At 43.2% G+C, this 13,969-nt stretch overlaps 1 protein-coding gene across 1 annotated transcript in view; it reads left to right on the forward strand.

Moving 5' to 3' along the window:
• LOC147670600 (ATP-dependent translocase ABCB1-like) overlaps positions 1 to 13,969 on the forward strand; it is a 254,105-nt gene that overhangs the window by 66,601 nt on the left and 173,535 nt on the right. Inside the window, exon 4 of the mRNA XM_086948139.1 lies at positions 8,027 to 8,204. Coding sequence (XP_086804265.1) covers positions 8,027 to 8,204 — 178 coding nt within the window. The remainder of the gene's footprint in view (positions 1 to 8,026; positions 8,205 to 13,969) is intronic.

Consider the following 13,969-nt stretch of genomic DNA (forward strand, 5'->3'; position numbering starts at 1 on the left):
CGGCGGGAGGGAGACCGGGCACAGCAAAGCAGGGAGAGAGGTCAAGTCAGGGACGACCAGCAGCTAAGAAGTCTCCACTCGAAGAACAGAACACCCGCTCTGCCGAGGGAGCAGCGTTTTTCTAGCGCCTCCGGGCGCGATGACCCCGCTGGAGTGGATCCGGGTCGCTGGGCAGGCTGGGAGTTGTAGTCTCCCTCCGCTCGGCGGCCGCTAAGGTAACAACAGCGGCGGCGGGAGGGAGACCGGGCACAGCAAAGCAGGGAGAGAGGTCAAGTCAGGGACGACCAGCAGCTAAGAAGTCTCCACTCGAAGAACAGAACACCCAATCATCGAAGAACAGAACACTAGCCGGACATTATCCATGTGGAGGATGCTCCGTGTGTGGGCTAACTGAAAAAACCAAGAGTGTCCAACTAGTGAATAGAAGGACTTGGCATTTGAACAGCTTAACCAATTGCAACACGGCCAACGTAATTTATCGCTTGACGTGCCCATGTGGTCTACACTATATTGGCCTAACAACGAGAAAGGTGAAGATCCGCATACAGGAACATTTGAGCACGATCAAGTCCAGTAGATTGACGACTAGACTGGTTGAGCATTACAAGGAGTTGAAATATCAACCCAGAGAAATTCGATGAGTAGTCCTAAAAGAAATCCAGGGAGACCCAACCAATATTGAGAACAGGCTGATAATTAAAGAAGCCCATTGGATTTACCAGGAACAAGCGGACAGAAGAGGCCTGAATGACCTTATTGAATGGAATAAGGTAATCACACGGTGATGATGCCATACCAGGAGGGTTCTCCTGAGCTAATTGTTTGAACACGTCGTAAATATTCAATATCTATACCCAGCACACTTCCGAGTGTATGCAATATGAACATGGACACATATAGAGGTCTATAGGGCCATGATAGGGGCTGTGCATTATTATAGCAGATCTGAGACATATTACGAACAATAATCACTGTGTTACACTATTCCCTATGAGTGAGGTGTTTCAGGATGACAGAATTGCTATATTGCAAAAATTTGAAGTACATTACATGTGCAGAACAGCATACACTATTTCATTACAGTGGGGAATAGACAGTTAAAACAATAACGATATACCACTTGGCCCCCTTCAGAATCAGTACTGGAGGCACACATCACATACATGCTAGTGGCTGAGTCTCCAAGGGTTAGGCTCACATAATAAGTCCTTTATTTGAATATGTTTCATTCTAAACGAGCTGGAATGAATTGATAGGATAACAAGGCAAGTACACTAGAGACTGCAGCTATTTTTTACCATTCTAAGATGGCCGCCAGTGGGCATCGGGTCACGTGACACGCATACGTGCGTGATGACGTGGTACGCTTGAGTGTCCGCTTAAGCCTAACCATTGGGAATAGAGCCGAATGCAGCGGGAACGGGAGCCCGATACGAGTTAAGACCGACTAAGGTGACGGTAAGATGAAGTGTGTGAGGAAGGCTCGCGCACTATGCCAGTGCAGCTGTGTCAGGGCGGAAAGATGCAGGGACTGGCGTGCATATGCTGTGAGTGTGTAAGATGATGAGTGCGAGCAAACCCTGACGAGCCACAAAACCAAGTAGTACGGGCATAATGGCATCCGCGTAGCTGACGATGCTTTGCAATTACTTAAAGTGCTGATTGGAGACGTGACAGTGAGGGGAGGAAGCAACCAATTGGGACACGAGTAGAAAACTGACCCGATATATGACATGTTTTTTAGGTTGACATACAGCGACCGTACCACACGATGGGGGACTAACAGTTAAAACTGGCATATGAGGAATCACAGGTATGCCGACAGGCACCCTCGTGAAGGTAAACACAGCATGTCCTGAATACAGTTGGTACATCAAACAATCGTTTGGAAAATGGGCAACATATTTATCAGTGTCACTCTATGTTTTTATCTTTGTTGGTGTGTGTCTATGTGTCTGCAGATTTAAGTATCCGGTAATGTGTGGCAAAGGAAACCCCCAGCCCTGAAGAAGTTTCCGACCAAGATAGATAGATAGGCAACGAAACATGTTGGCTTCTTATGGATTAAAACGAAGCTCAACTGTAGAGTGTAGGTTTTAGGAGTAGATACCCAGCACAGAATAAAGAATATCATATAGCTAGGGATATCTAATCCACTTTTAGATATGGTAGAGCACCAAATAGCGGTTCTTGTACTCAGGGGGGTAGGTGCACATGAATGTAACTAGGTAGAATCACCTTTTTGAGTTATTTATCATTATTTTCCCTTTTACATCATATTTACGTGCAATTTATTTCATTTATGGTGGGAAGGAGCCAATGATGATAGGAGGAACAAACTGACGAGTACCAGTCAGCAGTTCCCTGGTGGTTGCTCCCGTGAGGTTCCTTCCTTCCTTCCTTCCACACACACATTTTTCTATGGACATGTAGTAGATTGCCTGGATGATAGCCACTCAGCCACATGTAGACACACACAGGTTTTTAGAAGATATTAGGAGGGCACACCAAGTCGAAAGAAATATAGTGAGATTTAAGTAAATCCACATACATTTGTAGACAAGTGATGTTAGAAAGTATCGCCTACAAGGATTAGGACCTAATTTTACAGAAAACCAAAGGTTCCGTGCTGCAAAATGAGATGTTGGCTGTGAGAAAATAATTAAAGATTGCTGGTAGAGTTTCACTAATCACTGGCTAGTTCACAGGCTAAATCTGGCACCTCCACTGCCACGTCCTCAGACCATTTGTGGACCTGAGAAAACTCAATCTAAAGAACAAGGACATGATGAAAAACGACTCTTTACTCCTGATGGAAGAAGAGGACTCACACAAGTACTCAACGACTCAATGGCTCCTAACTACCGTTGACACCCATGGACTGAAATGAATCTCCAAGGGTCAAGTGGATGGCCTTCTATTTTTCTTATTGAAGGACTTAAAAAGTTGACCTTAGAGGGTCCCAGCTAACTGCTGAATATCGGACCCTGCAGGTGACCTAGCTGCAGAGAAACCTGGTGCCTAGCAGCCTGCCCTTAAGCAGATGAATGCATGACTGACAAAAACACATTTTCCCATACCACTGAAAAAACAGAGACTTGGGGCCTGATTCCAAGTTTTGGGGGAAGGCACCACTGTTGCTTTTAAGGCCGCCTTCCCGCCCGCTGCCTTGACGGTTTGACCACATGATTACAATCCTGGTGGGAACTCCGCTACAAGACCACTGCTGGACCGTCACCACCTCTGACACGCATGCTACTGCATCGATGGTGGGAAAGCCAGAGACAGGATTTGGAGGCAGTCGCACTAAGGTTCACGCCATCTGGATTATGATCTGCCCTTCCACCGAACTGTTCATGGCAGCACACCGCCATGCAAAGTCATCTGAAAGGCACAAAAAAGAAGTGAAAGCTCACATTTTTGGGGGGTTCCACTTCAGAATCTGTGTTGGATGCCATTGTCCAGATCCATCCTGTTCTGCTGCTACTAGATTGCACTGCGATGCTCTGCAGCCAAGTTGTCACAGATGCAAAGGTAGGCTTAACATGCAACAAAAAATACATTACACATGACCTATGTGAGCATTATGACTCATACACAATATATATGTGTGTGTTTCAGATATACACATGTTTACTTACCTATCTCTCCAGCAGCGAAGCATCACTCCTTCGTGATACCACCTCCAAGAGACTGTCAGCCAATCTGAACGTAATATGGGTGGTGGGAGACCACCAAGCCAATAGTCTTCTTGGAACCACTGCCACGGTGGTACAGCGGTGAGACTGACAAACTTGTGATTAGGCCCTTAGAAATGTTTTTGATCTTTGGAGGATAGGGGGAAAGTAAATGAGGTTGCATTTATAAAAGGTAAGAAAATCAGTTTCATCCCACTCAGTTCTTATTATGCTGTGCTGAAAACTGGGTCAGTGGGACCACACATTGCTGGCACCTGGTGTTGTGGAGCCTTGACTATGTCTGAATGCTAAACTTTGAATTGGGACCAGGTGGTAAATATATCTGACTCTCTGAGCAACTTTACTGGCTATGCAATCCAGTTTATTCTACTCTAAACTTTTGACTTTTTTATTAGCTCAACAGTGATGTATCGGATTCAGATTTACTTTATTGTACAGTTAATTAAAACTCTCAATATAAAACGTACATCATTAAAATCATTATAAACTTAAAAACGCAAGTTTTGTTAAAGGAAAAAGGTATTTAAAACCATATTAAGTTATCATTCTCGATTACAATGTCTCTAACCCGCTTGTGAAATTGAAAGTGTCAGTCAATGTACTCTGCGTGCTTTGACTTGGCAGGACCTTGGCAGACTATTTCTTCATTGGCGAGTTGTTACATGCTGTTAATCACTGCGCGATGTGGTTGGGTAAGTCTTGTAGACACAATGTCAAAAAACTTCGTCAGTCTACAATTTAACTGGACCTCTTCAGGTTTGAAGCATATCATCACAGCTTGCCTGAGCTTGTTACACCTTTTTGATTCCAAAGTGATCGAAATAGGGTGTGCCTTATGTCTATCAGGTTAGGGCAGATGCAGATTATGTGGATTAAATCCTCATTTCCTGATTTGCAAAGACGGCAAAGATGTTCGTCTGGCCTCCTTTTCCATGGTGCCAAGTGAGGTAGAATTGGTAGAATTCCAAAACGCAGGTTTAGAAATGTATCTTTTGTCTTCCGCGTGAGGCCCATTTTCAAATATTCATGCGGTTTCAGGGCATTGTAATCTTTCAGCACGGCCCATCTATGTGTCCTCTTGGCCAGGGTTTCTTTATCTTCGATAGATGATATTAGTTTAGTGACTTTTGTCACCACCTATTTGAAACTATTGTTGTCAGCTGATGACTCCCAAAGGCTAGTTACGTCCAGATATTCCAATGAGTTTAAAAGGTATTTCTTAGCGGGTGAGTTTGATCGTATTGACAGTTCTGTCCATAAATGAGCGTTTAGGGTTCCTTGTTCCGCGCCTTTGATTTTGCGCCAGCATTTTATATAAGTGCCTTTTCTCTCTACCATTTGTTTTTGGATACCAAATTTGAGGCGAATTTGTTCAGAAAACACATAATTTGGCAGACGGAAGATTGCCCTATATGCTCTGCTGATTATTTTGTCTAGGGCATTAGCGTCCTTCCCTTGCATGGGTTCGCTTCCGTATGTGAGCATAAGCTGGAGGCGTGCTTTAATCACCTGTAGGAGGGGTCAAATGATCGATCAGGGAGAACCTTTTGTAACTGCTTCATTGAGAAACGAAAAGTAGTTCCCTTCCGTGCTATAGCCTATAGCTGGGGTTTGAACGAGCCTCTGCTGTCTAATAATACGCCAAGGTATTTATAGTTGGTAACTCGGTCCAGCCTTTGTCCATCCAAGGACCATGCCAGTTTCTTTGATTTGTTGTAATTCACTGACATGACTTTAGTCTTGTTTAAGTTAATCTTCAAAGCGTTTTTTATTGAAAATTGATTGGTAGTGTCCAAGAGATGTTGCAGTCCAATTGGGGAACGGCTTACCAAGACCAGGTCATTGGTGTAAAGAAGGTTTGATAGCGAGATGTCTCCCAGCCGTGGCGCGTGTGAATTGGTTTTGTCCAATTCTCCGGGCAAGTCTGCAAGGAAAAGATTAAACAACATGGGAGCAAGGACGCATCCTTGTTTTAGACCTTTAGTGGTGTTAATTTGTCTGGATACGTGCGTCCCGCTACCAAGTTTGATCTTGACCCAGGTGTTAGTATGCAGTAGTATCAGCTACTGCAAGAGTGGCCCCGGTATTCCCCACTTGTCTAGTTTCAACCAGAGTTTGTTTCGGTCAATATGATCAAACGCTGCACTATAATCTATAAAGCAAAGAAATAGTGAGCTCTTGGTTGTCTTGGTAGCATCTGTCAGTAGGGTTAGTGCCATGATGTTTGTAATTGTGCCCTGTCCTCTGCAGAATCCGGTTTGGTTGACGGGAATGATGTGTTTTAGGGTTGCCCACGATGTTAGTTCCTCCAGGAGGAGGCCCGCATAGTACTTTGCTTCTGTGTCAATTAGGGCCCCAGTGATCAGTGATGTATCTGACTTCAAAGCTCCCTAACTAGCACAGGCTTGGATTTTGCCCCACAGGAAGATTTTGTCTTCAATAAAAAAACTACAACCGAAGGTAAACTCATTGATTGGTATTACCCGCTTGGGGTATCTGAACTCTATTGCTGTCAGTCTGAAATTGTACCTGTGAGATTACAAGGCATCCTCTAGGGGTTACTTGGAAATACTTACAAATAGATTTTTCCTTCATTGCAAAGGCATTTTTCCATGTTGTGCCATTGTACTGCATTTAAACTGTATCCCAACCAAAGCGCAGCAATGTTCCCAGTAGAGCAACATGTTTTTCATATTTTTGGGTGGTGTGAATCAGGGGTGGGTGATACATTCTGCTCAGCTGGAGGAGTTCACAGAGCTTTGCCCACTATGTGTGATGAGATTAATGCAGAGTTCTAGAAAAACTCCTCCATCCACCACACCATGTGGTGGAGTTTTATCTCACAGGCAACTCACCAACTGTGAGTTATTGTGCGAAAGTGAGAAATGGCATCCCCTAGCTTGACTTTTGGGTGCTAATATGGCACCAGGTGAGATTTTGCCAACGTAGGCGGTCTCAGGCAGTCCCGACCATTCGGAGTGAGAAAGCTGACGCTGGAGTATAAAATCTGCTCGAACTGCAGCATAACCGACTCGAGAAGCAGCACCCTCTGGCATGCCGTGTGGTGCCATTCGTGCTAATGTTTCAGCATGAAACAAGCTCCCAGCACTAAAAATCAGCATGAGCTGCGCAACATGCTGATTTACACCCATTCGTCAAACTTCACAGAATCTTGCAGAGTTTTAATGTAAGTCTGTGGAATTCTACGGAGTGAAACTCCATGAGTTCCCCCCACCCCTGGTGTAAATACACACTGCATCCCACATATGCCATTTAACTTTCCTGCCATAGGTGCACTTCAGCCACTATTTCTCATGGGCTAATGAGGAAGTTATATGGTGCAAGTAGGGAGTTTCCAAGTACAACACATGTTTTAGAGGTGAAGCAATGCTTTAGCAATGATAAAGTGCACAAAGTCCTAAAACCAACAAAAAAGGGTCCAGAAAAAGGCATACATTCTGGCAGAATATCGCAGTAAAGGTGATTTGCTATAACTAACAATTCTCCACATTTTAAACACTGTTTTCAATATAAAGTGTGTGTAATAAGGATATTTTGTTAAATGCTATTTTTTTGCCAACATTTAATTTACTTTAATGATGATCTCTTGAGACAAGCCAGACGTGTCCATGACCACTTCTGTAATAAAGATAACATCCACACATTTAGCACAGTAATATCCTAAAGGAATGCCCCCTAAATTGCATGGAGGCAACACCCAATGAGGGAAAAAATGTGGCTCTGCAGCCACACCATATTATGGACTCAGGCGCCCCATGAGGGTAACCCCTTCAGGAGATGTAAATAAAATGGTGTCTCTTTAATGCAGACGGGTGTAGTTACTCACTGAACTCGCCTACAGCAGGATCTCTGTTCTCGTTTAAAGTGTAGGCTGGGTATTGTCTACAATGTGAAAGAGAGAGTAACTGCTTCAAAGAGCAAATTCACCTTTCACTAATGTGCTGCCAGCAGGACTGTTGGGGCATACGTTATTTCTAATGAGGCCCTTACTTATCAGTGTGTTCCAGCAAAAATGTTCATGAAGAAGTGTAAAATAACTTCTTGACATACCTTTGAGTCTAGATTTACTAAAGGTTGCATTATTTTGTCCTGTGCCATTTTAGTGGTACTTGATCAACACTTTTCTTTGTATCACTTTTAACCATTCAAAAACTCTTGCAAAACATTAGCAAATAGCTCCATTGGATTCTAAAGGAAGTATCTTTTATACTTATCATGACCAAAGGCATGCACTTTTGCATAATAATCTATTAATTTGAGCATGTGGTGTTCTGACTCAATCATCCTAATTTATTTTCCTTTCACAGTTATGAAGTCAATTTATGTGCTGCAAAAGAATTTGCTATGAGGAAAGCATTTGCTACTTATTTGTCAATGGGAATCTCTCAGTTGCTTACACTGGCAACCTACGGGCTTGGAATATGGTATGGAACAAAATTAACCGTCGATGAAAAAGATATCTATACAATTGGCAGAGTGGACATGGTAAGTACCAAAACATATATTATGGTGTTTTGCTGTATAATAGAGAAACTAAATTATTTAAAATTGCACTAGGAACAAAATTACGCTACTTAATCAAAGGTGTTTAAATAGTAATATAAATATAAATTCAGGTATAGAGAAAGGCCTGTATTCTCTTGTTAAATAACAGAATCAGAATATGTTAGACCTTTCATTCTTAGGATGGTCTTCCCCCAACTTTTTGCCTGTTTACCTCCACTGTTTGCTGTATCTTTTTGGTCACCTTAGGACTCTGATCACATCACCACTGCTAACCAGTGATAAAGTGCACATGTTTCTCCCATAAAAATTGTGACATTGGTGTATAGCTGATTGGCATAATTAGATTAAAGGTCAGTCCCTTGCAAAGTGGCATATCGTAGACTCAGACCCTTATTATCTAAATGCAACTAGTTAGCCTATAGCACTGATTGTTCCACCCTCACAAGTAGCTTTTCAAACCTATCTCAAGCCTGCACCTTCAGGGCCTGTCTGTGCAGTTTGATCTCACCTTTTATTACACATAAGCTACCCCTAAGGTAGGCCATAGGTACCCCTAAGGACAGGGTGCTGTGTACCTAAAAGGTAGGACATGTGCTCTTATGTTTTACACGTACCGGTAGTGACAAACAGCTAAATTAGTTTCTCACAATTGTGAGGCATACTCCTCTCATAAGCTAATATTGGGAATTCCTTAAAACACTGTTAAGTTGTTATTCCTGATAACAAAGGAGTCACATCATGTCTCATATCTTTGGAATGGTAAATATAAAACCTCTTTAATGGTAAAGTTGGATTTAACATTACTATTTTAGAAAAAAAGTAGACATTTCTCTGCTCTTATTGTTCTATATGCATTGCATCCTGTCTCCAATACACGTCTGGGCTAGGTGAAAGCTACACTTTGTCATTCCCTCTAGACAGCCACAAACACAGGAAAGGTGACTGTGACAGAAAACTCATCTGCATTCTGATAGCCTTCCTCAACAGGAAGCTGGAATGGGAGCTGACACTTGTATCTGAATAGGCAGTGTCCAGTGTCCCAAACAAAGGGTTGAATACTCCCCAGATAGCCTTGCAGACAGGCTTGGGATGAATGAGGATTTGTGCACTTCAAGGAGCTGCCTTGAAGTCACCCCCTACTACAAGTGCACATTCGGGTATAAGTATTGGGGCAGTGACCCTATCAAGATAGTACACTCTACCAGAAGTAAGGACTGCTATGTTGCAAGGTTTGCCACTCTGCTTAACAGACTGTTCTAAGGACCTGATTCGCTGCCGTGCTGAGATGCCTTGCTGCCTGTTGACCTCTGCCCTGCTGATGACAATGGCTGGACCCATCCCACTTGAACCAAGAGTGACTCCAAGGACTTGCTGGCTCAGGGTCATAAAAGACTCATTGCCACTCTGCTGGTGCTGCAATCTGTGAGTCCTACCCATTCCTGAAGTACCCCCTTCATTCCTGGGCCTCAGAAGTGGGTTTATAGCTGTTTTGCTACAAACCTGACACATTGACACCACTGCGCCGATCATAACTGAGGCAGTGGCCTTCGATGCCAACGCAGTGCCGATCGGAAGACATCCCTGCATAGCTTATCAACGACGCAGCCCCGATTTGAAGTCCTGACTATGAGGTGCAACTTCTACACAGTGCCGAACCGAGCTTCCGATTGCGAGGCTCTACTTCGATGCATCAACCAGACTGTGTGAAAATGAATGGATTCATCGCACTCTTGATGATGCTGCTTCGCTCCGTTGAAGGTACTTTGGTAGAGGGACCTGTTTGTAATGTAATGTAATGTAATGTATGTAATGTAATGTAATGTATAGGCATTTATATAGCGCACTACTTACCCGGAGGGTCCCAAGGCGCTTCGACCGCTGCGAAACCCTTCCTGGCTTCCCTGAGAGATGGTCCCTTAATGGGTATCTCCAGGGTGAGACCAGGCATCCCCGGCGGTCTGGTGGGGCCATTAGTGAAGATGAGGCAAGCTAATGCCCAGAGTTGCCGAGTGTGATCGCTGATCAGAGTGGGCACCGAGGCGAGAGAATTATCGAGTCCGCTGACCCTGGTCCAGAAACCTGCCGCGCCGGGAATCGAACCCTGGTCCCGGGCCGTCCTCTGCTCTCGGGTCTGCCGCCTCTAACCAGTGAGCCACACTACTTTTGAGTTTGAGGCCAGTTGCTGACTTGCCCTTCATCGCAGTGAACCTGAACTTTGGATTTACCTCGGTCTAGCGTGACTTCAAGTAACCTTTTAGTGCTATTGACTTCTAAGCACTATTTTGGGTTTATTCTTTAAACATTCATAACTCCGGTTCTACGCATTGCTTTTTTGTCATTTTGGTCTTGATTTTCTCGTAATAATATTCTCTAGGATTGTGGTCCCTAATTGGACGGTGTGTATACCTCGGTCAAGTAGAGACCAAATTTCTGACAGCATATATCTAACTATATTTAAGCATATAAATGTGTTTGATTTTATTGTCTAATTTCCATTACAATTAGGGTGGGTGATATATTCTGCTCCCCCGGTGAAGTTTGCTGAGTTTTGCCCACTCGGCATTATGCTTGTAATACAGAGTTCTGGCAAAACCTCGCCAAATGCCAAGTAGCGGAATTTTTTCTTGCAAACTGCTCACCAGCGTTAAGTTGGAGCATGAGTGAAAGTTTGCTTCCTGCAGTACAATTTTCAAGCACAAGGACGCCACCCGGCAAGATTTTCTCAACAGCGGCTGGTCGCAGGCAGTTGCGACTGTTCATGGTGAGAAAGCTGCAGCTTGAGTCAAAAATCGACTCGAGCGGCACAAGGAAAGCAATGCCCTCTGGTGCACTACGTTATGCCATTCGTGCTGATTTTGCAGTGCAGAACAAGCTCCTGGTGCTGAAAATCAGCGCAAGTTGCCAATTCCCCCTGCTCACGTCACTCTGCAGAATCACACAGAGTTTTTATGTAACTCAGCAGAATTCCATAGAGTTCCTTTTTAATGAGCGCAAGCAATATTTAGCCTAAACCTTGATGGCTTAAATTACTTTCATTCATGGAAATTGATATTGTTCAAAAAGAGATGCCTTCTAATTGATATGAAGCATTAAAGTATCAATGTATGAATTAATCCTCGCTACAAGGTTCAAGACATCGCTCTTGGACTTTTTCTACGTACCAAGGTATGTTTCATTGGATGCTGGTTTAATTTATCATATCACCACCAGTGCGTGTTCTAGGCACTCACGTACTTCACTGTTTAACTCTAGGTGATTGACGACACAGTGCTTTCACCCAACACGATCAGTTGTAATCCTAATGTTCAGGTATGATTCTTTGGCACTTGTTTTCCCTTGATCATGGTTCAGCCTGGTTGAGCTCAGACTAACTAGGCCCACCAGTTTCTTTTATTAATTAAGGATTCCATCTCTCCCGCCTACCTCATGAACAGCATGGTGCCTTGAATTCCTGTTATCAGAATCCATTAATACATATGGATTGGGCGATTTTAACGGCACATCTGGCCGGTTTTCTTTTACCGGTACTCTGTGGAACACATTCTATCTAATACATCTACCTGTTCTTATCCCAATTGTATCCACCCATCCTAAGTCTGTTTTCCCCTCTAGGCTGTCTGACCTCCTGTTCCCCTGTCCTGAAGAAGACCCACCTTAACATTATCTTACCTTTGTGTTTGTTAGGGTCGAAACATCGACGAATACATCTGTCCAATGATCTTCAGATCTTGTTGTCCTTGAATCATTAATCAATTCTTTTGTTTGGTACAGAGATACTGGAAACATATATTGTTTGGACTTGTAAAATGTCTTCCTTTTTCATGCAAAATCTCTTCACGTCCATGTACATACACTCAGTCACCATCCTTCACCTGGGCACTTTATTCACTGTAAATGAATGTCACTTGTTCCGTTCCGCCTTTTGAATAATTAGACAGCACTAATTTGTAGTTTTGATTATGTGCATTGTTTTGATGAAAAGAAAAGTAAAAAGATTTTTGATAACGCCCCAAAAAATGTCTTGTTTGTGTTCCATGTGCATCAAAGATACATTGATATCACAAATAATTGTAAAAAAGTTTCTTAACTGACAGTACGAATGGTTGCTATACTAAAGAAGGCTAGAAGTTGTGTGGTATTTTTGTATTGGTGCTTGTTATTAAATTGACTATTTTCCAAATGTACCGTGGCTACGTAATTTTTTTAAGTCACATTCAATTATTGGATTTATTGATGAACTTGGCTTCTGACACCAACTAACTTTATAATTTCTTTAATGATTCATTTGGAAGAACTGGAAAACGCTTATTTGTGCACATATTTCCCTATTGGTCTTGATTGATAATTTGAGCCAGGAATCTCCCTTTACCATGAATTGACTCTTGTAAGAAATTTGGATTTTAGCTGAGGGGCATGGAAGCTATACTGAAACAGCAACCACAGTCTTTGATCGGGTGAATCACAAAAGTCACCTGTGTCTAACTCTCTGGTAGCTTGGTACAAAAGCAGTCAAGAATAATTGAGAGGCAATATGTAATGTATTTATGGAGCACACAAACAGTAATAAAGTTAAAACACTGTACAAGAAAAATCCCAAGCAAATTTAGAAAAATATTGAAGATGTTAATAAATAAAATGATATGATATGAAAAAATTATTTATTGAGGGCACGTACACCAGCGGTTTCTTGGCGCTTAGGCGGGGAGGCATTGACAGAGGCAGAAGGGGGGGGGACTAGTTATAGGCCAAGGAAAAAAACATGTTTTGAGCAATTTCCTGAACTGAGTGTCGGAGGGGATTTGGCGCAGTCCCGAGGGAGGGAGTTCCAGAACTGTGGTGCCAGAGATGAGAACCTTAAGCTACCGTGTTTTTTCCGTTTGAATAGACAGGGGGTCAGAAGGTTTGAGCTGGAGGAGCATAGGTCACGAGATGGAGTTTAGCGCTGTATTTTGGAAGTGATATCAACAGGACCGTGGGAGGACAAGGCTCTGTGAATTAGGCAGCCCAGTTTGAAGAGGCTGTGCTGGGTCTCTGGGTGCCAGTGCAGGCTCTTTAGCAGGGGTTTCACGTAGCTGAATTTTGGGTTGGCCGTGGACAAGCCTAGCGGCTTGATTCTGTATCAATTGTAGCCGGCGTGATTGATAAGCAGGAATTCTGGCATACAGTGAGTTTGCGTAATCTATACGCGACATTACTAGGGCCGGTGTAACTTGGATAAGAGCCTCCGATGAAAATCATAACCAAAGGACAAAAATCTAATGAGTAGAAATAAGAGATATACAGTTTTTAGTGAAAATTTCTCTTAAAACACAAATCACAACTTTGCTGTCATCAGTGCTAGAAAGGGGGTAAGTCATAGGTTAAGGTTGACCACAATGGAGCACAGTTCAGATACAGGGACTAGGTTAGTCCCACTGAAAAGTTACCATTTTAAGTCAAGCACCATATGTTCTCCTCACATTGGAGGAGGCCCTGTGGAGCAGGTAGAAAATTATGGATAGTCATTGCTGCGGTGCAAAGAGCATTGTGAGTGGTTCATGCTATCATTCCTGTAGTGTGAAGAGCCAGTCAGGCATTGTGGGAGGTCTTTGCTTTAGCTTTGCGCTGTCGGTCATCGTGGAATGTTGCTGTAGCATGAAGTACGGCTCTAGTATTGGCAGTCTTTGCTGGAAGTGACTGTAATGCAAACAGCAGGTACCATCAGAGTGACACATTGGTGGTCATCATGGGTTGCCCATTCACTG

Source organism: Lissotriton vulgaris, unplaced genomic scaffold, assembly GCF_964263255.1.
Source record: "Lissotriton vulgaris unplaced genomic scaffold, aLisVul1.2 SCAFFOLD_3063, whole genome shotgun sequence".
Taxonomy (NCBI): domain Eukaryota; kingdom Metazoa; phylum Chordata; class Amphibia; order Caudata; family Salamandridae; genus Lissotriton; species Lissotriton vulgaris.